General features: G+C 40.9%; 2 protein-coding genes across 2 annotated transcripts; both read left to right on the plus strand.

The window, feature by feature from the left end:
* LOC115793125 (spastin) lies at positions 1-5,578 on the plus strand. Its single transcript, XM_030747914.1, has 16 exons — positions 1-429; positions 508-591; positions 667-750; positions 855-1,015; positions 1,120-1,253; positions 1,341-1,434; positions 1,543-1,617; positions 2,208-2,279; positions 2,365-2,440; positions 2,523-2,614; positions 2,776-2,855; positions 4,275-4,317; positions 4,443-4,522; positions 4,601-4,671; positions 4,773-4,813; positions 4,901-5,578. Exons 1-16 carry the CDS (start codon positions 312-314, stop codon positions 5,024-5,026), a joined length of 1,431 nt encoding a protein of 476 aa, XP_030603774.1. The 5' UTR covers positions 1-311; the 3' UTR covers positions 5,027-5,578.
* A 12,087-nt stretch (positions 5,579-17,665) lies between these two features.
* LOC115793199 (visual pigment-like receptor peropsin) lies at positions 17,666-22,783 on the plus strand. Its single transcript, XM_030748071.1, has 6 exons — positions 17,666-17,905; positions 18,580-18,785; positions 20,648-20,747; positions 21,588-21,692; positions 21,778-22,001; positions 22,174-22,783. Exons 1-6 carry the CDS (start codon positions 17,767-17,769, stop codon positions 22,630-22,632), a joined length of 1,233 nt encoding a protein of 410 aa, XP_030603931.1. The 5' UTR covers positions 17,666-17,766; the 3' UTR covers positions 22,633-22,783.
* The last annotated feature ends 1,310 nt before the right edge of the window (positions 22,784-24,093 follow it).

Genomic DNA, 24,093 nt, shown 5'->3' on the forward strand with positions numbered 1-24,093 from the left:
GGGCCCACCCGCTCAGTGCGGCGTCTAACGGAGCATTCAGGGGGAAGAGTTCGCGAGCGCCCTCTAGGTGAATTGAATGGGTAGGGACGGAATCTCCTGTCACTGTTACGCTCGGCAAACCGGAAGCTGGCGTTGGAAATGTTTGTGTTGTGACGAGGCGCCGGATTTTATGTTTTAAACTAGGCGAAAGCATCGTGTTTTCTCCCACCGAGAGAGGTCAGAACCGCATTTAAATGCGAGTTAAGAGCTAAACATTTTCATGACGGGCTAATCGTGTTATAAATGAGAACAGCAAAAGTAGCGCGAGAGTAATGTCGACCAAAACAAACGCAAGTAAGACCAAAGACAGCGCCGAAGTTATTAAAAACCACCATAAGCAGGCGTTTGAGTATATATCGAAGGCATTGAAGATCGATGAAGATGACACAGGTTTGTTGATTGAGTTATTAACCGCTGTTGTGCGTGTGCACGCTTGTAATAAACACCTCTTCCTCTCTGTGGTCACAGGAGAGAAGAAGGAGGCTGTGCAGTGGTACAAGAAAGGGATTTCTGAGCTTGAAAGGGGTATATTAATAGAGATCTCGGGTCAAGGTATTACAAACACATCCAGATATGACGTGTGCTGTCGATCTGCAGTAACCTCATACTCAGTGTATTTTTTAACAGGAGAGCAGTATGACAGAGCAAAGAGACTTCAAGATAAAATGGTCAACAACCTAACCATGGCAAAAGACAGGCTTGCCCTTTTAGGTGAGTGGCACTCCGATTTCTTCAAGTCTGGCCTGCTTTGATTATTTCTTTATTAAAGTCATGTATGCTGAGTCGGCAAGATAATAAATTTTCCTGCTTCACAGAGGCAACACTGGCCTCTAAAAAGAGAAGTGACCCCCGGGAGACATCAACTCACGCCCTTCCAAAACCAAAGTCAGCTCCTAAAAGCCAGTCTGTAGGTGCTTCCACCAACATCAGACCCTCTACTGCTGTAAGACCTCCATCGAGACCAGCTGACCCAAAGGTGATTTATTTTTTTCTTTTTCATTATTTAATTGTCCAGTTACATACCATTTGCCATCTGTCCGATGTCTAATGCTTTGTTGGGACAATCTTATTCCTTCTAAGCCAAACCCTCGGATGGGAAAAGCTCAAAACGGAAGACCAGTGGCTGTGAAACAGCCCCCGAAGAAGGATTTAAAAAACTTCAAGAATGTGGACAGCAAACTGGCCAACTTGATTCTGAATGAAATTGTAGACAGGTATGTTATCAACAATGCATTGTTCTTTGAGTGAACTGCAATAAATTAAGCATTGCGCATTTAAAATGTTTCCTCTACTGTCCACAGGGGAGCGACCGTGTCCTTTGAAGACATTGCGGGACAGGATCTGGCAAAGCAAGCACTTCAAGAAATTGTCATTCTTCCTGCCTTAAGACCTGAGGTTATTACTTACAAATGTTTTGTCTCTGCTTACCATAATTATGCTTTTTCCATTTTTTCTTTTTTTGACATGTAAAGCTTTTATTGTTTTTTTTTTTTTTCTGTTTAGCTTTTTACTGGTCTGAGAGCTCCTGCACGTGGCTTGCTTTTATTTGGCCCCCCTGGGAATGGGAAAACCATGCTTGTAAGTTAACTTTACAGCACTACAAATCATATGTGTTATTAGGCACAGATATTTATGTAATTAGGCTCAAATCTCAAAAAAAAAATGAAAATAACAGGAGCTATTCCTCTGTCTGATCAGGCATGAAAACCCTCAAAATACTATGACAGTGTTAATAAAATGCTAGTACGCTACATTTTCTGTTATCTTTCTGTCACTTGAGCACATCTACTTTGTAATACTAGAAGAGAACAAGCTTTAAAAGGAGACCTTGTCAGGGTGCCCGGGTGGCTTAGTGGTGAAGCCGGCGACCACATACATATGCCGCATTGCGGTGCGGGCGGCTCAGGCTCAAGTCCCGGCCTGTCGCCAATTTGCCTGCGTGTCTTCCCCTGTATCTTTCCCCCATTTCCTGTCTCCCTCCACTGCTGATAAAAGCTGCTGTGGCCAAAAATGAAGAAAAAAAAAAAAAAGGAGACCTTGTCACGCAATAGAAGCAGCAGCTATTAGCACTTCATCCATATCAAACTGTGCTTTGCTTTTTGCATATAGATGTTGATAGCCCTCTCTTTATCGTCAGTTGAATCACAGCCTTTATTTCCTCTTGCTAGGCCAAAGCAGTTGCTGCAGAGTCTAATGCAACTTTCTTAAACATCAGCGCTGCCAGTTTGACCTCCAAATACGTAAGAAACACGTCTAACACTTTTAATGATCTCTCACCACCTACACTAGTTTTTTCTTAAACGTTTCATGTTGTCACCGTCACAGGTGGGAGAAGGCGAGAAGCTTGTAAGAGCGCTGTTTGCAGTAGCAAGAGAATTGCAGCCCTCAATCATCTTCATCGGTGTGTGTTACTCTAGATGTGCCTTAAACAGCAGTTTAGTCCAAACATTTCAGCTCATGAATAAACCTCACTGTGTCCTCAGATGAAGTGGACAGCTTGCTTTGTGAAAGGAGGGAGGGGGAGCACGATGCTTCTCGCCGTTTAAAAACTGAGTTCCTCATTGAGTTTGATGGGGTAAGTTCAGGAATTTTTAAACGGAGTAGAACTCCTGTTTAACAAATTGACTGTGACCCCTCTGATGATGCCTCATGGCATCATCAGAGGGGTCACAGTCAAGTTTTAGTTAACTCAGAGAGCGCTGGTGTTGTTTTCGCTGAAGCTCTTCTGGGTTTCAGGTGCAGTCAGGAAACGATGACCGCGTCCTTGTAATGGGAGCAACTAACAGACCTCAGGAGCTGGATGAAGCAGTGTTAAGGTACATTCTGCCATTCTGCAACACCAATTTGGAAAAAAGTTGTGACACTGTATAAAATGTAAATAAAAATAAATGCAATGATTTGCATAAACTCATATTTTATTTACAATAGAATCTAGAAAACATGTTTATGTTTAAACTGAGAAAATGCACTATTTTTTAAGAAAAATATGAGCTCATCTTGAATTTGATGGCAGCAGCACAGCTCAAAAAAGTTGGGACGGGGCAACAAACTGGAAAGAAGAAAGCAGCTGGAGGAACATTTTGAAACTAATTAGCTTAATTGGCAACAGGTCAGTAGTAAAGATGGGCAGAGGGTCACCAATCTGCAAAAAACTAAATCTACATATTGTGCAACAGTTTCAGAATAATGTTCCTCAACATAAAATTGTAAAAACTTTGAGTATCTCATTTACATAATACATCATTTACATAATCTCATCAAAAGATTCCAATAATCTGAAGAAATCTCTTTGCGCAAGGGACAAGACCAAAAGTCAAATGGATGCCTGTGATCTTCGGGTCCTCGGGCAGCATTGGATCTAATACAGGCATGATTCTGTTATGGAAATCACTGTATGGGCTTAGGGACACGTTCAGAAATCATTGTCTGTGACCATCAGTTGGTCACAGTTGGACCGAGGCTCAATGAAATGGACTGAGGCAAACTGTAGAACTGTTCTTTGAGGGATCAGAGTTCAGTTCAAAAGCCTTGACCTCTGATGTTATGGAGGTGGATCAGTGCCTATGGAATTGGCAGCTTGCACATCTGGAAAGGCACCACCAATGCTGATAGGTTTATACAGGTTAGAGAACATATGCTCCCAAAATATCCTCCCATCAAGATTATATCTTTTTCAGCAAAGGCCTTGCAAATTTCAGCACTACAATGCTAAACCACACACTGTATTTATTACAACAGCACAGCTTCATAGTAGAAAAGTCCGGTGTTGAACTGACCTGCCTACAGTTCAGAGCTTTCACCAACTGAAAACATCTGGTGCACCATGAAACGAAAAATGCATCAACAACGATCCAGGACTGTTGAGCATCCTCTATCAGAGAAGAACGGGACAACATTGCTCTCCGCAGTTCCCAGATGTTTACAGACTGTTGTTAAAAGAAGAGGGGAAGCTACACAGGGGTAAACATGTCCCTGTCCCAACTTTATTGAGATGTGTGGCTGCCATCAAATTCAAAATGAGCTTAATTATTTTTTTAAATGTTGCATTTTCTCATTTTAAATATGTTTTCGTGTTCTATTGTGAATAAAATATGGGTTTATGAGATTTGCATTGTTTGTTTTTAGCATTTTACAAAGCGTTCCAGCTTTTTCCTGACTGGATTTGCAAATATGTTTGCTTGTTGGAGGATTATTTTTGGTGTATGAGTCACAACCATTTGTTGTTTGTCCTTCAGGCGCTTTGCAAAAAGAGTGTATGTGACATTACCTGATGAGAAGGTGTGTACATAAGAAAAATAAGCATGCACAAATGTACTCAAATTATCATGTTTTTTTTATATGCGAGTGGTTCAATTTCTGGAAAGCCTCTCACTTCATTAAGGTATATAATGTAACTCTTCCAGACAAGATTAACACTGCTGAAAAACCTTTTGGGAAAGCACGGGAGTCCACTGAGCCACAGTGACCTGTCCCATCTTGCAAAGTGAGTTTTACTTCTGAAGACTTTAGAGAGATGCTTTTATGTGACTTTGCATTAATCACTCATTGTGTCATTTCACAGAGCGACTGCAGGATATTCAGGAAGCGATCTGACAGCATTAGCCAGAGATGCTGCACTGGGCCCAATAAGAGGTATGAGTCCTTCTGTCATACCGGTCACGCAGTCACACATACTTTAGCTCCCATAATGAGCTCAAGCTGTTTAATATTTATATGAGCTTTGCCTTGTGCAGAGTTGGGACCGGACCAAGTCCGTATGATGCCTGCTACTGAGGTGAGACCATGCTTTTCAAGTACTCACAGTACTGCGCATGTCTCCTTTGTACTGTTTCTACAGTTATTCTGTTGTGTATATTCACAGATGCGTAACATCAAGAAGAAAGACTTTGAGGATTCTCTGAAGCGAATCAAGCCCACTGTTAGTTCCACAACTCTTCATATGTACACCAACTGGAACAAGGATTTTGGTGATACGTCAGCTGTTTGAACTTAACAGCTCACTCTTTGAAAGACCTGAAAATAAAATTTAGTTTCCTTTGTTTTCCTGCACGGGTCAATAACACAAATAATACCTGGAATGAACCCTTTATGGATTGTTAAAGCAATAATGTGTGAATATTGTGAAATTTGGAAGCATCACGAATCATTTTCCTGTTTGACAGAAGGATTTTTCTAATACAGTTCTTACTGGGGGGTTTAAAATTGTATTTTTACACTCCTAAAACTGTATTGCTGCTTGAATTTGTAATATTTATTTTTGAGAACGTCCTGTAGAATTACAGTCATACATCAATGGTACTGATTTTTAACACTCTCTGTGCCTAGGTGCATGTAACAGGAGCAATAAATGGGAGAAGAACAGCCTAAGTGGCTTCTTTGTATTATAAGTTTGTTTGTAAAGGTTTTCCATCTGCACAACTAGTCTGTAGATACAAATACTTATATTTGAAAACAGGAGACTTAATAAACTGCTGTGTTGAGCCAGCTTGCAGTGGTTTCCCACTTTCCTCCTCCTTCAATAAATGCATTCATTATGTTACTTCTGTTCTTTTTTTCTTTAATAACATTTTCTCTTAGATAACGATCATACACAAGCAAAGCTCATGTCACATGTATCTGAGTTACAAGCTGGTGTATTCCCAGTGTAGGAGTGCGTTGTGCCAGAAAATCTGTGCCAAAACAAACATGAGCATCCTCTGCTGTTGTGGGCCTTTGGGAAATAAGGGAACAATTTCTAAAAGATTAATATGGTATCAGCAACACTGCAGACATACCAGGGAAGTTAATACCAGCTTGTATAATTTTCAAACCCGTTTTTCAGACAATATACACCTGAGGACAAAGAAAGTTCTATAATATAAATACTGTTGGAAGGGCTTTGACAGACTTTGGGATTGTTGTGAACTAAATGAAGCCTTTCAATGTGCTTCACCCTTGTAGATAGATGGTGCTACAGATCTGTTTTTTGCCCGTTCTATGCTACTTTCTGTGTCTTCAAGCTGAATGTGTTGGAACTGGCAGGCTTTTTTTTGTTGCCTGCAACCAAAGATTTGTGGAATGCAGTAAATTGCTGTTAATAAGAAAAAAGGTCATGCTCTGCTGTGTTGACTGTCAAGTTGAATGATAGATCGGTGAAGTATGCAGTTTTCTTGGGTGTGCACAACAGTCACACATACGGGCGTACATGCAGTCTCGGTATTCAGTGAAGTTTATGCAGCTCTGTGGTCAAGACCCCGTACACAGGCACAGGACAGGAGGTTCCACCTGTGGGGGCATTGCTGCTTCAAGCTAAGTAAATACTTGTGGTTGGTTGTAGATCTTTATTTAAGAACGCTCCAGTCTCTTTCACTGTAAAAATGTACTTAAATTCCAGCTCTCTCCCAGAGGCCCTTCCTATGGTCAGCTGGCGGTGTTGCTGTTGGTTTATGTGGCTGAGCAGCTGCATCATCTGGTCCCTGCAGTTCTGTTTACAGACTCTACATATGCAAACATTTTCTGCAGTTAATGAAGTTTTTTCAAGCTCGTCTTATGAGTTTTATTTCCGCACCGCTTGAAGCAGAAGATTAAAAAAAAAAAAAAAGGATTTGAAATGCAAAACATTCACTTCCAGAACTGCAACCACACCTTGGACTACTCTCTTTCCCTCAAGGGAGATTTGTTGGATGGAATTAGGTTTTTTTTTTTTTGTTTTTTGGCAGCTCATGACTGAAGAGCTTCTTTCATGATGCCAGACTGGAATATAGTGTTAGGGTTTAGCCATCTTTTTTTTGTTGTTTACTCTTCCCCTGAGGACATCTTGGACAGTAAAACAAATGGTTTTTATCACAGACTTGTTGCAAGACTATTTAGCCATGTTTTTTTTTTTCTCACCTTGCAACTTAGATGCATGAGTAGAAAATAAAAACCTGCAGCATATAATATCACCCCACTGCAACATTCCTACAAGTATTCTTAATAGCTTGTAATTACCACAGAGAGCAATTACATGTTTGCATTGTGCATTACTTCTGAGGTGGTCTAAACCTATCAAATGATTGACAGGTTCCCTTTTCGGTTGCATGTCAGCAGGCCTGCACTTCCACAGTGGTTCATTGATGCTTTGGTCACTACATCCACTCAAGGGAAAGCAGAATAGGTGATCATTTGATACCTCCACCTAACAGGCCACCCTGTAGAGAGTAAAACACAGTTACACAGTGAGGATCTCTCTCTTGGCTGAGCAAACACTTGGTGATTGTTTCTTCAAGTTGCCCATTATGAAAACAGCATGTGGATGGGAGAGTTTTGTAAGGAGCAGCTGCACGTGCCGCGTTTTAAGACAGTTCAGGTTGCAAATAACTGTTCTTTGAGTTTCAAGGGGGTCTTAATTATCACCCTAACATAATTTGTCAGTTGCCCTGCCGTACGCTAGTACATTACCTGCTAAAACACCAAAGTTCAAACTAACTGTGTGCAGCGCCATATTCAAGAGAGTGGCCGTGAGCTCAAATATGTTTTAAGGAAAGCCTGATTGTAAATTTTGGCGCTGGAGGGAAAGTTTGGGATTTGGCCGTTCTGTCACCCTCGGTGTAAAGATGTGGTTTAGGGCTTAAACAGTGGAAAGCCTTCAAGACCTGAGCTGTATCCACTTTCCAGCACTGGAGTTTTCTGTATAACCAAGTTGTATACCCACTTCATAACTTCATTTACCTTAGGAGTGTTGTCTTTCTCTCTCAGGGGAAGCCTGAAACCAAGACTAATTACCTATCCAAAGGCAACAGCTGTCTTTTATCAGCTCATTTATTTTTCTCACTCACTGTTTACATAATATATACGTGGTGTGTATCAGTGGGTGTGTTGGCTAAGAACAAATGGGGTGTTCGTATATAGATATGAATTGATACGCAAATGGGAACATGCATCTATTCATGCCTGGCCAACCTCAGCAAAACCAACAAGGAAAACTGGGTCATCCAGATCATATGAAGTTATTACTATAAAACATTTTCAGAAACTCAGACAAGAAGCTTTGATTTATTTAAACTGGAGACAAAGGAAAACAGATGTCACTACTCTGTCTAAAGATGCTGCATTTTTGTCTAAATAATGGTCAGATATGATACATGTGAGCCCTGGGAGGTAAATGGAAACATACCAAGTGTGAAAGCACGGCATACATTCCGTGCAGTTTAAGAACCCACTGTGGAAAAACCCAAAATAAGAGTGATGCTTTTGCCTCTCAAAGAGCCCGGAGAGTGTTTTTTTTCTGTCTGATTTGTATTTTCAGAAGGAGTTTACAGTGACCACGTGAGTGCAGTGCCTGTTAAATGTTCACTCCGAGACGCTGATAGAGATGCGGTGAGCCCAGTAATGGGTAGTCTTACTGCCCATCCATCTATTACCATAACCATGGTAGCTTTTCCTGTCCGGTTGTTAGGATGCTGCAGGCCATGCCAGCTCGCACTGACTTTAAATGCGTTTGTACTGTAGAAGTCACAGGTTGCCAGTGGAAAGTTCAAAGCCTTATAACGTTGGTCTCACAACCTCATTTTCCAAGGCCAAGGTGTACAGGGCAAATCAACTGCAGTCCGCAGCCACGCAAGACTAAAAAAAACCAAGGTGGATGGACAAGAACAAACCCTCTGTCATGCCTGCACATGTCCTGCAGAGCCATTAATCTCAGTCACCTCAGAAACCAAACCCTCGCCTTTGACTTCACAGAACTGGTGTATTGAACTTGACATCAACTTGTCAACACATTGCTAAAAATGGGCCGGTTTTCAGTCTCACATCCGGATGGTCCTCTAGACCAAACATTGCATAAGATTTGTCAAAGAGCTGAATTTGGGCCACATCTGTGATGAATGAGAGCAGTGATGTCCTTTCTTTTTGTGTAAAGAAAAATCCCTTGCAGATGATGCTCAGGATATGAATTGGACGGAGGTGGACATGTTAAGACGAGGATCTGATGCAGCGGGGAGAGGTGGAGCAGTGCACTGTCAGGTTGAGTTGCAGGCTCCGGGGGAATTCCTTCAGCTCATGTGCAGCCAAAACACTTGATGAAAAGTGCAAGTCCGTTAAGGACTGATTATTTTCACAAGAATAATGCTCTGTCATTCTGCCTTTCACAGTCTTCTTATCCTCCCTAGTTTTATCTCCTCATTGCCCTTCCCTTGGGACATTCAAGTGAGAACAAGAGTGATGGATCAGCTCCACCTTGGGTCCTGGTCAGGTTCAGTGTGAAGCAATTTGACAACAGGTTGATTTACATCTCTCATTATCTGGATTAATATTTAGCAGGTAATGCTTATATGGATCTCCAATTTCAACATAGTTTGGTAAGTCAAAGTATTACCAAAGTTTCAGAGTTTATTGTTTATTTGTTTAAGTTTATTGGCTCACAATACTGGCAAAGTCAACCTTATGACAACACAAGTGGGAAAACCGGGGGATCACTTTGGGGATCATGGCTGTCTAGTTTGAGATATTTCAGTCTGGATCAAAGCAGTGGGCCAGTCAAACCATAATCACCCTTCCTAGATCACAGCAAAAGGATGGTTGAGATGGGCCGGTCATCAAATCCTCTGCTTGATAAAATAAGGCTTCTGAGCCTATTAAATATAGATCAAAAACAGCTGCACTCTGCGTGTGTAGTGAAATAAATATGTGCAAAAATTAAAGTAATCAAATGCCTTTTGAATATGATTTGCTTTGGCAGGTGCTGAAGGAGATAGACACGCAATTAAAACAAACATTCCTGCTTAGGCGTTAGCAAAAGAACCAAAGCCACTGAAGCAGCTGGCATGCTCTGGCTCCGGAGGCAGAGCCAGTTATCTACCAATCAGGAGGCTGGTGGTTTGATCCTGAGCCCTTGATGCATCTAGTTAGAAAGTGCTTACAGGTATAGAACGAAAGCCCTGTGTGAACATGGCTTGTAGTTAAAAAGCACTTTGAATGCTCTGTTAGAGTAGGTGCTCTGTGTAAATTCCAGCCCATTTGTCACTGAGTGTTTTGAATAAAACATACTGAGGAAGCTTATTTACAGATGTGGAATGAGACATGTATTACAATTTCAGTCCAGTCAAATGAATGTAAACACATCCCTGAGACCTATAGAAGCCCAAACTTTGTTGACATCGTTACTGTTGTTATATGTCACGCTCAGCTGTTTACCATGATTAATTGGACATACTGTGTCCATCACACTCTGGTGTCCCTCTGTCTAGCATAACAAAATCTCTCAAAGACTTCATGGTGAGTTTTTGTTTTATCAGGATGTTTCAAAGCAGAATGTCCTGGCCTCTTGCCCAGGAAGAGGGCTGGAGCTCTTTCATCTCCATATATCCTAGAGCATCTTGCGGTGGCTCACAGCACCACTCACAACACAAAATACAACTCAACACAACACATATTTTTTTGCTATTTTGTAGGCTTCTTTTAGGGAGTGGAAATCACACAGCTGGATTGGTTTCTGTCATCGAGCAGGAGCCTCAGAATTGAACAAATTATCTAGCAGGTCAAAGAACAGATTTTGACCTCTGCTACATGACCTGTAAAACAAAGCATTGACTCAAGTGGCACAGTTTCCTTTAGGGAATGAGGTCACTACAAGAACACTGTTTTTGAAATCTATCATGTCAGCTTTTGTTGTGATTTATTTCCAAGGAAACAAGGCAAACACATCACAAAGACACTTTAATTACACACATACTATAGGAGCCACTGAGCTGAAATGTATGTCATGAGGGCTGACTCACAGAAAATGCTACATCTGAGAAAGTCCCAAATATGAAACAGGAAGAAATCCCACTGTAATTATTAGATGTTTGAGATGGTAATTTTGATACAGTGTATGATAGGGTAGCACAGCACTAAGGCTTATAAAGTTTAATGTGTACCATTGCAGCATCCTGTGGAAATCACTATATAATTAAATCTAAAGTAAGGTGTAAATTCACCTCTACTCACCTCTGCTCCAACTGATAACTGGCACCATATTGCGTGGCCATTTAAACCTCAAAGCCACAGAGTTTGTGGAAATATGAAAATGTCATACACATAATGCTGTATGTGGCTGTTTTCTGCAATTATGGGGATATTCAGAGCAATGAATCTGCAGCAATAGGCTCAGTCAGTGTTTATCTGTTGGATTCACTCTCACCACTCCCATGTACCTGCACACCACCTACTTATCACCAAACAGCTGGCAGACAGAATTATCACATAGCTAGTGAATGTAATGGGGGCATTTAGCAGCTAAAGAGACAGATATTTCCCTCAGGAGATGGTACAGACCAGACAGTGACCTAAAAAAAGTAGCTACTATTGCATATACATTTACCAAGTAGCCAAAAATGATTCCAAATGACTTATAAGGTATGCTTTTTTGGTTTTTTTACAAGTAAAATCTAGCTGCAGATTTTTCTTTTTTATTCAGCTTCTTAGCAGAAATTAAGATACTAGGTGTGATCAGATCAGTTACGGAGCTGGTGTAGTACCTTTTTTATTGGACATGTGCCACTGCAATCCTCAAAGGAAGAGCAAATTTATCATGTCCGTCCTCGCTCTTTTTTCATCGCAGATTTATGGGTGCTCAGATTTTTATGAGGTGTTACTTTTTAGTGAAAGGTGTGTTGCATCTGCAGATAAAAAAAAAAGATTATAATGAGACAACAGTCAATGTAATTGTAACAGAGGAAAATATCTGAGAGGAAAGTATTTACTTGAGCTACTGGCTCAGCTATTAGCAAACACACACACTTATGCTATACAATACCCATTGGCCATTATTGTCAGTGCAAGCCCAGATCTTACCAGGTGTTTTACAGCTGGGTATTGAATGCTTAAGTGAGCCACTAAGGACTGTCTGGTATGTTGTCCAGGTGGTCAGGAAAGCGCTTTCTTTTAAGTGAGACCAGGCCTCAGAAGTTGAAACCGCACATATGGAAATGAGCTGGAAAGAGTAGCTGAAAATACTCTGTGTTCTGTGTATTTATCTATCTATGGAAGTGACTCACATTTATCAGCTGTCTGTATGCACCTGACACTTCTGGGCACACTGTAACACTGTAAGCCAATAAATACCATTGCTTAGGGATGAGAAATAATCTCATAAGAACACTGATGTTTTTGCATTTTACATGACTACACATTAACTACTGCAGCATAACACATTTTCAACTGGCCTCATTAACTAATTTCAATGCCTTATGTATTGTTTTGCACCGCTCCCCATTCTTCCAGTGTCTATGCCAATTACTGCAATGACCCACTTTCTCTACAGAGGTCAGTGGAGCTATGTATCTGTATCTGTGGTCTGTAATCAACAGACCACAAAATGTATCGACTTTTCCATAATGCAACACAACAGCCTCACTATTTGCATGCACTGACTTGAATTTACTTCTTTTTTTTAATAAAACATACAAGTATGGTAGACTGCACTTTTTTTTTTTAAAGAAGCATTTCTTTGTTTCCTTTTAAAGACTTAATTTTTTAAAAAAAAAGATTGATTGATTGATTGATTGACTGACTGACTGACTGACTGGCTGATTGATTGCTTATATGGTGAAACAAAAGGCTAGATGAGACAGCTAGCCCACTTAAAAATATAAAAATATGACAATTTTATCAAAAGACTGCATTTGAAATATGAGGTCCCACATTGGTTTGTTGACAATTTAAAACCTTGATTTTAGCTTAATGGCGGTTCTGATCTTGGTTTGTTAGAGCGAGATGTGAACTAATGAGGAAAGCCTAATCACTGGCTGCACACGGCTCTCTTTGGTGGAAGTTTTCAGCTCTTGCTGCCTCAGCAGAGCAGCCTGCATCACGAAAGACCTTTGTATTTTGACCCTGTGTGGATTAGAGAAAATCCAAAATAAATTCAAACATGTGCACCCAGTTCTTGTTTTTTAAAGTCATTAAAGATGTATACTGCACAATCATTCCACCCTGGAAAAGAACAGTTCAAAGAAATCATTAAAAAGCTCCAAATTACCTCGAAATTCACGCCCATGATGAGTGGATGTAAACTTCTTACCACAACTGTACATGCACCTTTAGGACTGCTACAGATTACATGGTACTGTGTGCAATGATAATAAAAAGAATCAGCTAATACTAGCTAGCTTGTTTAATTATCTGCTAATTTGTTCTGAGTGATGTATAAATAAAATACTAAATGGGAAGAAATTGGGCAGACTTCTTTGATTTGCTCTTAACCACACAGTAAGTTATTTATATTGCTCTAAAAGGCACCAACACCACAAACTCAATCCAGAGGTCAAGAGTAGTTCAATTTAGCTTGGGTGACACCTAGCAGATAACTGTATTGCCAACAGAAAGACGAATTTTTCAGTCTACTGCAGTTGGTGCAATCATAATAAGCACATTTTATAATCTTTCTGAAAACACCAGTTCTCTGCTTCAGTTGGCCAATTGATTTTCTTTTTCTTGTGAGTTGCAGAGAGCATTTAAAAATTTAGAACTGCGTCAGAAATGTAATAATTTAAGACCAGAGGCTTAAATGTTCCCACTTAGTGCTACATTGAACTTCCAGTCAACAGGTCACTGGCAGTTGTCTTAATTAAGCCCAGCCAGGCATGTGTCATATGGGTCATTAGGTATAGGGAGGCTGCCATCATTAAGTATAACAAGTTTTTGCTCAGGGAGAGGATAATGGTGTAACCTACTAACCTACTGTCAAGCATGGGTCAACTCACTGACCCTGATGGTGCATGAGGACAGCTGAGGACATCTCTGCTGCTAGTAGGGTCACGCTTTTTAATGAGGGTTTAAAATGTTTGACAGTTTCAAGCGTGTTTACCTCTTTCCAGCATCAACAGGCACCCATGTGTTACAACATATCACGCAGAGCGACGTTTTAGATTCCTTCAAGATGTCGATAGAGATCTGTAGCTGGTCACTGATTTTCTCAATCCCCAGAAGGCCCGAGGAGAGTTTCAGTTTTGGAGGACACACCTTTGGATCAAGGATGCCGATACAAAGAACTAGCTCTTCCAGATAGCCACAATCTGTCAAGTGAATATTTTTTCCAGGCAGAAATTGTATCAATTCAATCTCTTTGGAAATCTGGAAAATTGCAATACTCTATGTTAGGAAAAAAAACTGCTTTCTGTGTCCGATTGTATCCACATACCTGCAGGATGTAAAGTTTTACAGGCTCTAGAGGTTTATTTGTGGGTTAATATTTCCCGCACTGGATCTACACCTTGTTGTGGTATGGGGGCTTGAGTGTCTCAATGACCCTGAGAGCTATGCCATAGATTCAATCATATTGGACAGGCCAAAGGGTAGAGATCAGACTAAGATGATCCCTGGTCCACCAGGTTGGGAGTTGGGCACCCCATCCCATAAAAATCCAAACATTACGGAAAGAGCAACTTAAAGCAGACAAGAGTGGAGGGCCTTTGTTGCTGCCCTGCATGCCAGTAGGCATAACAGACATTAAGTTAGAAACTAATTAAAATATTTCTGCATATATATTTTGGCAAAATACCCCCTTATGCCAAAGGTGATGTGCAGACCTCTTTGGGAAAGGCAAGTATTGAACCCTCAGTGAGAGCCTCTTACATAAGTTACCTGCTTACAAAAACACACTCAGGAAGAGAAATTGCAAACTGGACGAAGCGCCCAAATAAATGTTTGCATGTGGTCCAGAGCCAAAGAGCTACCAAACCTATCCACACTGCTTGATGGTCACAACACAGAGCCTGTGTTCACTTCAAATGCATACTGAACCATTCATCTATTATTTCATATGGGGGGTTTATTATAAGGTGTAGTATTTCAGACAAAAATACTGCACTTTTCCCCTGAAAATAAAAACTGCAGATAAGACCGATAATATAAAGGGCTCATTTCCTGCTTGCAATTTTATAAAGCTCAGCGGGACAATAGAACTAAACACTGTAACACCATGCACTATTTTTACATAATTATATTTTAAACAGCAATCTGTGCTTATAGCAGGCTTGCCTTGTTGAGTCATGAAACAGTTTAGGTGTAGAGGGAACAGTAAAAACAGTCTAGTCTTTGTGCCTGTGGTGAAGTTAGCAGCTGTGGTCTGCCTTTGCCTCATGGGAGCTATACCTCACATAGGAAGTGTAATATCTGCATCTCATCCAAATTATAACAGCATGTAAACTATGGCATTACTCTTTAAGTTTACATAGTAAACTGCCCTCTAGTGTTTAAACATATTCTTCACTTCTGTGAAATTATATTTGCCCAGAGTGGCTCAAAGGCTTTGAAGCATAGGTGTGAACATGTTGTGGGCAGTCGTTTGTGTTTTTTCTTTCATTTTTTTTTTTTTTTAATGGGACCTATCCCATCGTTGCCAGTAATTTTATGTCAAATCATCTTAACTATGTCAGTTTATATTTAGAGTCATTGTTACTCCTACCAGGCTTGTTAGAGGCAACATTTAAAATCGGCCAGTTTTTGACAAACCCCCTCGAGCAGTTTTTATTACAGATTTCCTGTTTTATAACTACATTAGCCAAATATTGTGTCTTTAAATAGATGTGAAAATGTACTTCTGTGACTGACCAAAAAATGACAGACAAGCCATTTACCTTCATACAAGCAGTCCCTGTGTCTCTCATTAAGTGACAGGGAGGGCAAAAGTATGCACACCTTTTTTTTTTTTTTTAAGCAGATCCTGTATTGGTCTCTTGACCCGCTGTATGTCCCCAGTGAAGAGAGGCTTTGTTGCCTTCAGACAGCTCTTAGCCTTTAACACACACCTTCATAATAGTATGTGTGTCTGTGATTTTCCATTTGGAAAATTGTGAGCTCTGTCTCGGCCTTTGCTTGAAACAGAGTGAGAGTGAGCACGAGAGAGAGAGAGAGAGAGAGATACAGTGGCCTACTGTAGATGCACTGTGACTGCCAAGCTTCACACACACAAACACGTGCCAAGGTATATAGGTGAGAGTTAAGGTAATCTTGTTGTCTTCCTGTAATGTGGCAACACTTAAGCATTGTGCAGTGTGCAATAGGTGCCACTGCTTTGTGCTTAACAAACTCGTCCTTTATGCTTGAATGTATGCATTTTTTTGTCAGAGCAGAGCTCAAATATCTGCACAGCAGTGGACTCACTACAAGATCCTGGCTTCACACATTTCTTCACTGTTGACAGATGCCATTGTCTTTAGCTTTGGCCTTGTAGATTGGATGTGGGGTCTTTTTTGTCCTTTGGCCTCTTAGCAATAGTTTAATCTTACAAGCAGGTCTCCTCAACAATGACTGTATTAAATGCACTTTTAATCCCCTTAATTTCACTGTAAGAGGATAGCTTTCCAAGCTGCTGCAGGAAATTGACACAGGCAATTTCCCAACTTCTTATTACAAACAAAAATTTGCACTTTAACATGTAGCACTATCAGGTATGAGCGGCCACATCATCACATCACACAGAGGTGTCAGAAAATCTCGGTGACACTGTGGGCTGCACACACAGGGATCACTGCAGAGTGTAGCCGTGTCATTCGGAGTCTCTGGCTGAAGGCATGGCGTGCAAAGACTGGGTTCAGTGTTTGCTGCTGGACGGGTGACAGTTGGGGTCAGAGGTTCACTTTTCTCTTGGCTCCTTCCTTCTCTTGCTCGCTGGCTTTCAGAGGCTGAAAGCAAGGGTTTGACGAGGAAGATGCGGAAGCACAGAGGCATCTGGCAGCAGCCCTTCCCACCACATCCTGGACCGTGGCAGCCAGAAGAGGGAAACAAGGTGCACACTGTGAACTAAATACAAACTGAGGGGGGTGGTTCGGGCTACCCCTCTGGGTAGGTGTGTCACCACAGAGAAGCTCACTGTGACAAGGAGGTGGATGGAGGATGGAGGATGGAGGATGGAGGATGGAGGATGGAGGGGGGGGGGTGCAATTGTAGATTTTCACAGAACAAAACAATTTTAATCAATAACACTGGACCAGCATCTGTTGGTGGAGCTAAATAAAGAGCTTGTTTCCGAGTGTTGCACTCTTGAAGTGCCAGATGGTCTCACGCTGACATCAGCACACAATGCATTTCTCACACATTAGCTCACACAAACTAAATTACGCTTCATATGAAACTTCTGGCTGTAGTGCATGTTTAGATTAATGCGCTCTACATTTAAGCAAAGTGCGGTTATTGCAGCAGGTATAGACTCGTCATTATTTTTATATTTTTTATTAAAACCAAGCTAAATATACCGCAACTTTAATGCTGGTTCTGTGTTGTCATCTTATTGCAGATATTCAGTCTTGAATTCCTGTTTGGTATTCACACAAAATATCTTTTTAAAACTGCAGGAACCCAATCAAATCAAAGAACATGCAGAAGAGGGCATTTGGAATTGAAGGTCCAGTGTTCAGCACTGTTTTTATCTCTGCTGAGGGCCTTAAGATGTCTTTGTGTGAGATGAGCTCTTTGTCTTTAAGCTTTATGAAACCACTCTGAAAATTGCTGCCACCAGCAGACTAACCGACTGAACCTTTCCGCGTTGTCTCGAATTTCCACCCAAAATCTCTATCTGCTTAGTTGTTAAGCGGTAGATAGGATTACAGCTGCATTCAGTTGGACAGTCAGTAGTGAGGTCTTAGTGACCGTGTCTAAGCTGGATTTAAAATGAACTGACCGGTCATCCCTGCTCATGTGTCAGTGCAGTGTCTACTGAAAGCAGAGGAGAGCAGGGCTTTTGAAGAGGACAGAAAGAATTCATGCATAGGCATCGAAATTCAGGCCATGGAACTGACGTTGAAGGGTTTCACTCTGAAGGTGGTGAATATTCCATGGAGGAATAATAACCTGAGCACTCTGCATACAGAGCCGCCTCTGTCCGAGCAAGGACAGACCATCATTGGAGTCTACCTGTTAGTGTTGGGTAAGTCAGTCACCATAAACTGGAATGTTTAATTTGTGTCATTTGTGTATTGTTTGCATGTTAACTTGCACTGCACATTATACTCCTGAAAGAGCCTATGTTAATATTTATGTAATTTATGATCAACAATTTACTTGACATATTTCCTCTTGGTTTCAAACCATCCCATGAATCTCAACTAGCTTCGTGCGTTTTAATCCCTACATTTGCAAGAAAGGGTCACACATTATTCAAGTGTCAAGAACAAAACCAGCTGTTGTTCCTCTTGTTTCTAAAGGCCAGCTGACACCCACAGTTTGGTTTGGATTGGTGGCACTGTTTGCCTTTTGGTCCATGCCAGCTAAGGCAGTCGAGGGATTTTGTGTAACACAGAGTCTGAGATATAAAAAGAAAGGGATCCTCTTGGCTTCTTATCTGACTATAGAGTAAAAAGGTTTAACTGAGCTTCACAGGTTATTCACACTATTGGAGTCACTTCAGGATGAGGCTTGGAACTAAGAGCAACTTCTCTTTCATATTATTTCACTTTTTACTCTGCACTATTGAACTATGCACTACTCTACGGTTACAATGCCATAGCACTATACTACTACAGTACAGTACAATACCAAATACTACCATAAGATTTACTTTACTATACTCTATGGATATTCTGTGTGCTTCTCTCTCTGCAGGATGGCTGTCCTGGTTTGGAAACAGTTTAGTGATGTTTGTCCTGTACAGGCAGCGGGCCACACTTCAACCAACAGATTTACTCACTTTAAACCTTGCGATCTCTGATGCCAGCATTTCGGTATTCGGCTACTCCAGGGGAATCCTAGAAATATTCAATATCTTCAAGGACGATGGGTATTTGATCACCTGGATCTGGACCTGCCAGGTAAAAGCCAAGCTATGGCTAGACTTTAAAATATTGAAATTTGAAAGGCTAATTTAATTTTAATCCTTGATTATTTCCCCCAGCTTTAAATTGTGGTACTGTTTGCAGCACTGACAGCCGGTCTAATCGCAGGAAGTGTTTGTCTGACATGGCTGGAAAGTGATGACTGTGCAGATTTGCAAAAAAAAAAAAAAAAGTTCATATGCATCTGCTCTATTTGGTCAGTAAATCAAAATAATCTGTGGAAGTCTTACAGTAAGGTCTGTATGCGTGTGTGAGTGTGTACGTGCAAGGGATTATTCTTGCAGACGTGGGCTGGAGGTTAAATCAGTGATAAGATTACCATTGTGGAACCCTTTCTTCTAGCAGTATGGCACCTGTCAACCACCAAACAGTGAACAATTAAGAGCTGATTGGTGGATATCTGTAGACTTATTTAGGTGCACGCTCTTATCTCAAGTTTAACTATTCATTTCGATGTTTTTCTCCTCCTACAGCCTCAGCTTGAAAAGAAATAGTTGTCATACTTTAGCTTGGAATTCATCCAGGATATTTTTCTTGCTCAAAGCCAGCCGTGGTAGAAATTGTGATTTCCGTGCTGCAGTGAGTGAACTCTCTGAGGAGTCATATAAAAACAAGCTGGTATAACCAGAATATTTTTTTGTCTCAAAAGCGTAATCTTTAAAATGTGAGTGAAAGCGATAGTGTAAGTCAAGCTCTGCTGCTCTTGGGCTTCACCACAGCCACCGAGATGATCTCATCTCTCAGTCATCCAATCTCCGGTGAAAGAGAAATATTGGGATGGAAGAATTCCCCCCCACCCTCCCACCCATTTAACCTTCCCCTGAGAGAAGTGGGCTAGGGAAGGAAGCCTCAGGAGTAAATAGGGGAAGCAAGTAAGAGGTAACAGAAATAGGGGAGAAACGGGAAAGAAAGGTGAAGGAGTCAGGCATGTGAGAAGTCCTTACTGCATGGAGCATGATGGGACATGATTGAGCTGCAAGCTGGGCCACATCCCCTGCGTCTTACACTCTATGGGACAGGACGTTATTGAATATGAAAGAGCTTCACAGGACCCTGTAACATTACAGGGAAATTCAGAGGAAGGAGTAGCAGAGTAGACAGAGTAGACTCATCCAGCACTAAACTGCAGGAAGAGCTGGTCCACCTGGTCCTAAATTATTATAATAGCTAAAATTACAAATAGCTAAATTGAAATCATACTAATGTTAGTGGTCTAGTAGTCTGCCAAATGAGGGTGAAAAAAACGTGATGCTCGGCAGTAATAGGATTACAGTTAAGTAAGCTCAAGAAAGTAATCAGTAAGAGACCTTAACTGATCCTCATCACCTGGAAATGGCACAGCATGGAGCTGGGTGTTACACAGTTGGAGCCAGACTGAAACACAGTAGCATAATGCCCTTTAAGGAGAGCAGTGATTAAAAGATTCCCAAACAATGGGCTGATTGCAACAAAGCCCCATGTGTTGCCATATTTGGCAGTCAGTCAGTGTTTCCTACAAAAATGAAAAAAAAAAAAAAAAAAAAAAAATATATATATATATATATATATATATATATATATATATATATATATATATATATATATATATATATATATATATATATATAAGCAGATGTAGGAAAAGTTTATATTTGAAATTCCCATTGCGAATCCTGTACAGCTCTTGATCTGTAGCATCTCTATCTGATAAAGTCTAAAGCAAATGCAACAGACGAAGGTTCGACATGAGACAGGCAACAGCACTGCGCCCTGAGGCATTGCTCACCACTTGGATAGTTTGAAGATGCGATGTCGTGAATCACCAGTCTATCTTTCTCTCTCCCTCTCTCCCCTTCCAGGTAGATGGCTTCCTCACGTTGCTCTTCGGCCTTGCGAGCATCAACACCTTAACGGTGATCAGCATCACCAGATACATTAAGGGATGCCACCCAAACAAAGGTCAGACAAAACCTCCCTGAATTCAAGTGAGGTAACGTCCAGCTTCAGGCCGGCCTCTCAGCCTTCCTCACATTCCAGCAGCAGTTTCTTATCTGACAGGAGAGCGTGTTTTTTTTTTTTAGTGCTAATGAAAGCTCATTACAGGCTTCAGCTGTGGAAATAACAACCACTTATGCCCTGCAGTTTCATTTTCATTTCTCCAAGATGTTATTAAGTTGTTTTTAGGTGAGATTTGCTATTTTGGGGGCACAACTGATGTTAAAAAAAAAATGCCTTAATTATGTGGAAATTAAATTGAGCAACTGCTTCTGCTGTCAGAGAGGAATAAAGAATTTTACTGTTTGTGGCTTATCATGTAAACCTGAGTGTTTTACATGTGCCATTAAATTATGAACATTAGTGGTAAATGTGGTGCAGCACCAACTGCGTTATGTGCCAGTTGTCTTAGCTAAAACTGGAGCTGGATACAAAAATGTAAAAAAAAATAATGCTGCATGTGTTTTAGGTGTAAGTTAAAGGTCAGCATTTTGTCTTATTTAAATTAGACATTTGATCTTTGCCTAGAAATAGAACAAACTGTTAATTTCTTCCCCTGAACACTTTATCAACAGAGGTCCTTTTCAGTCGCAGATGTCTACAAAGGCTGTTAATATAAGAAAAGACTTCATTGTTCAACAAACATTCATAACAAGTCAAGAATTCTTCGTCTTAGAGCCTCTCACTTTTTCTGTCCCACGTTGCCAAAATCATAACCTTTAACCATTTTCAAACAATCCCATGATCAGTTCTTTAGCTTAAGCTCGTAGGCTGTACTCATGTTCTTGCTCTGTGTTCTTGCAGCTCACTGTATCAGCATCAACACAATTGCTGTGTCACTAATCTGCATTTGGACTGGAGGAGTATTTTGGTCTGTCGCTCCACTCCTGGGCTGGGGCAGCTATACGGGTCTGTTTTATACATCAAACCAACAATACTTGATACGATATGAAAACAGAGCCATAATCTGACTGTTGTAGCTCATGTTTCTCAGATCGCAGTTATGGAACCTGCGAGGTGGACTGGTCCAAAGCCAATTACTCCACCATTTACAAGTCCTACATCATATCCATCCTCATCTTCTGCTTTTTCATCCCGGTGATGATCATGTTCTTCTCCTACATCTCCATTATCAACACGGTGAAAACCACTAATGCCATGTCAGCTGACGGTTACCTCACCACCCGCCAAAGGAAGATGGAGCGGGATGTCACAAGGGTAGGCCAAAAGGAAAAAAATCAAGTCTATTTATGTGGGTTTTGCTGCAAAGATTTGATTAGAAATGTAAAATGGGACTCTTTAAAGGTCTACTTAAAAGTGCCTGCTCAGTCATAAACCTCCTTTCACTTTACTCAAGTCCTGACAATTGCTTCCTTATGCCTCCTTCTAGATTTCAATTGTAATCTGCACTGCTTTCATCCTGGCCTGGTCGCCATATGCAGTGGTGTCTATGTGGTCAGCCTGGGGCTTCCATGTGCCAAGCACAACCAGCATCATCACCCGCCTGTTTGCCAAGTCTGCCAGCTTCTACAACCCGCTCATCTACTTCAGCATGAGCTCCAAATTCCGCAAGGATGTTTCCATACTTCTGCCATGCACACAAGAGCACAGCGAGGTGGTGCACTTGCAAAACATCAAACCCAAAGCTGAGGCTCCACCCCCACCTGAATCACTTCCTGCCCAGAAGCTGGAAGTGAAAAACACAGCAGGAGAGCTGAACCAATCCGAGCCGGACAGCGACTCAGGGGTCAACAGCCCTCCTCAGACTCCTCCGTCTGACGCACAGGTCTTCCACATCGATGTGCCCTCTCACACTGAAACATCAGAGTACTGGTGTGACAGACTCTGAAGACTGTTTCCATTTCACTTCAACCAATACTTGAATTACACGGGGAGATTGGGAGTATTTATTTATTTTTGTATTTTATGGTCTCATCCGTGTAAACTGTGTGTGCAACCAGTCTTAATAAATTATTTGATGAATCTCAAGTAGAATTTCACACCTGCTGAAAAGAGTTTTTATTTCTAAGTCCAGTTAAGACTGTTTTAACCATCATTCAAGCCAAACTGGAGTAATGCACATCTTTATCTAAAAATTCACCCAGCTGATAACATCTGCAGTCTGTAAAAAAGCAGGACAAGAGATGCACAATAACATCTGGAAACACTGAACTGTCCTTAACTCAGCTGAAGCATGTGATGGCACAGTATTCTACTACTTCCCCTGTGTCCCCTGAGGACATTCATACCCTCAGATCTACCATATATCCTGTAGTCTACACTCTGTCAAGTAGTACTGGAGACAACATTTTATTTTATCAGTTTGTTTAAGCATCACTCTGTCAACTAAAAGCAAGTTAGAGGAAATAATTTTATTAAAGGGGACCTATTATTCTCATTTCCAACTCCAAATTTTTAATTCTTTACTAGAGCAGCTTTACATGCTTTTTTTTTTTTTTTTTTAAATCATACTCAGCCTTGCTACAATCCTGGAATCACCCACTGTCTAAGAAAAGCTGATTTAGCCCATCTCTCTTTAAGGCCACACTCCCTTTAAGCCAGCTTTCTTCTGATTCGCTGCCCCTTGCAAACAAAAGGTTTGAACAGCAGATGGCTCAGGCTGCTGTTCTCATAGGCAGATGACCAAGGAGAAGGTGGGTACTAAGGGTATAAAAGTTTAGAAACGTTTTTATTATAACATTTGAAACGTTGAGCATGTTTAATATAAGCATCTGCTAGTGTAACAATACAGGTATGACAAAAAATAAAAACATAAAGGATCCCTTTAAAAGGAAGAGGAATGATTCTGCAGTGTAAATTAAAGTTTATTGTATGACTCTAAATTGTCCAAAGAGAAATGAATAACTGAAATAATACCTAATCTCTCTTTTCTAGCAACATCATTAGACAATTATCTACTTGAGCCATGAAGGTTAATCATAAAAAGGTTCATGTGGTGTTTGTTTCTGCACCGTAATCACAACAAGGGCATTTACAGCAGCCATTAGGAGATAAATGGCAGGCAGCCTCATTAGAGCCATCCATACATACATACTGTGCATAGTAGCAAAAGTCTGTGTACCAGTGTGTGTGTGTGGGCGCGCGCATGAGCTGCATGGTACACCACAACTGCATGACAAGAGCCGCAAACCCCAAAGTGACAGTGGAAGTAACTTTGATGTCTGTTTTCAAACAGGTGTTGATTGGTTTATTTGTGGAGGAGGAGTGATTGCTCTGGTGAGAGATGACACACTCCTCTTGGCTGGCTCATTTCTCAGTGAGTTAGAGAACCGATAACCAGAATCGTAGT

The sequence above is a fragment of the Archocentrus centrarchus genome, chromosome 15 (genome assembly GCF_007364275.1).
Source record: "Archocentrus centrarchus isolate MPI-CPG fArcCen1 chromosome 15, fArcCen1, whole genome shotgun sequence".
Lineage (NCBI taxonomy): Eukaryota > Metazoa > Chordata > Actinopteri > Cichliformes > Cichlidae > Archocentrus > Archocentrus centrarchus.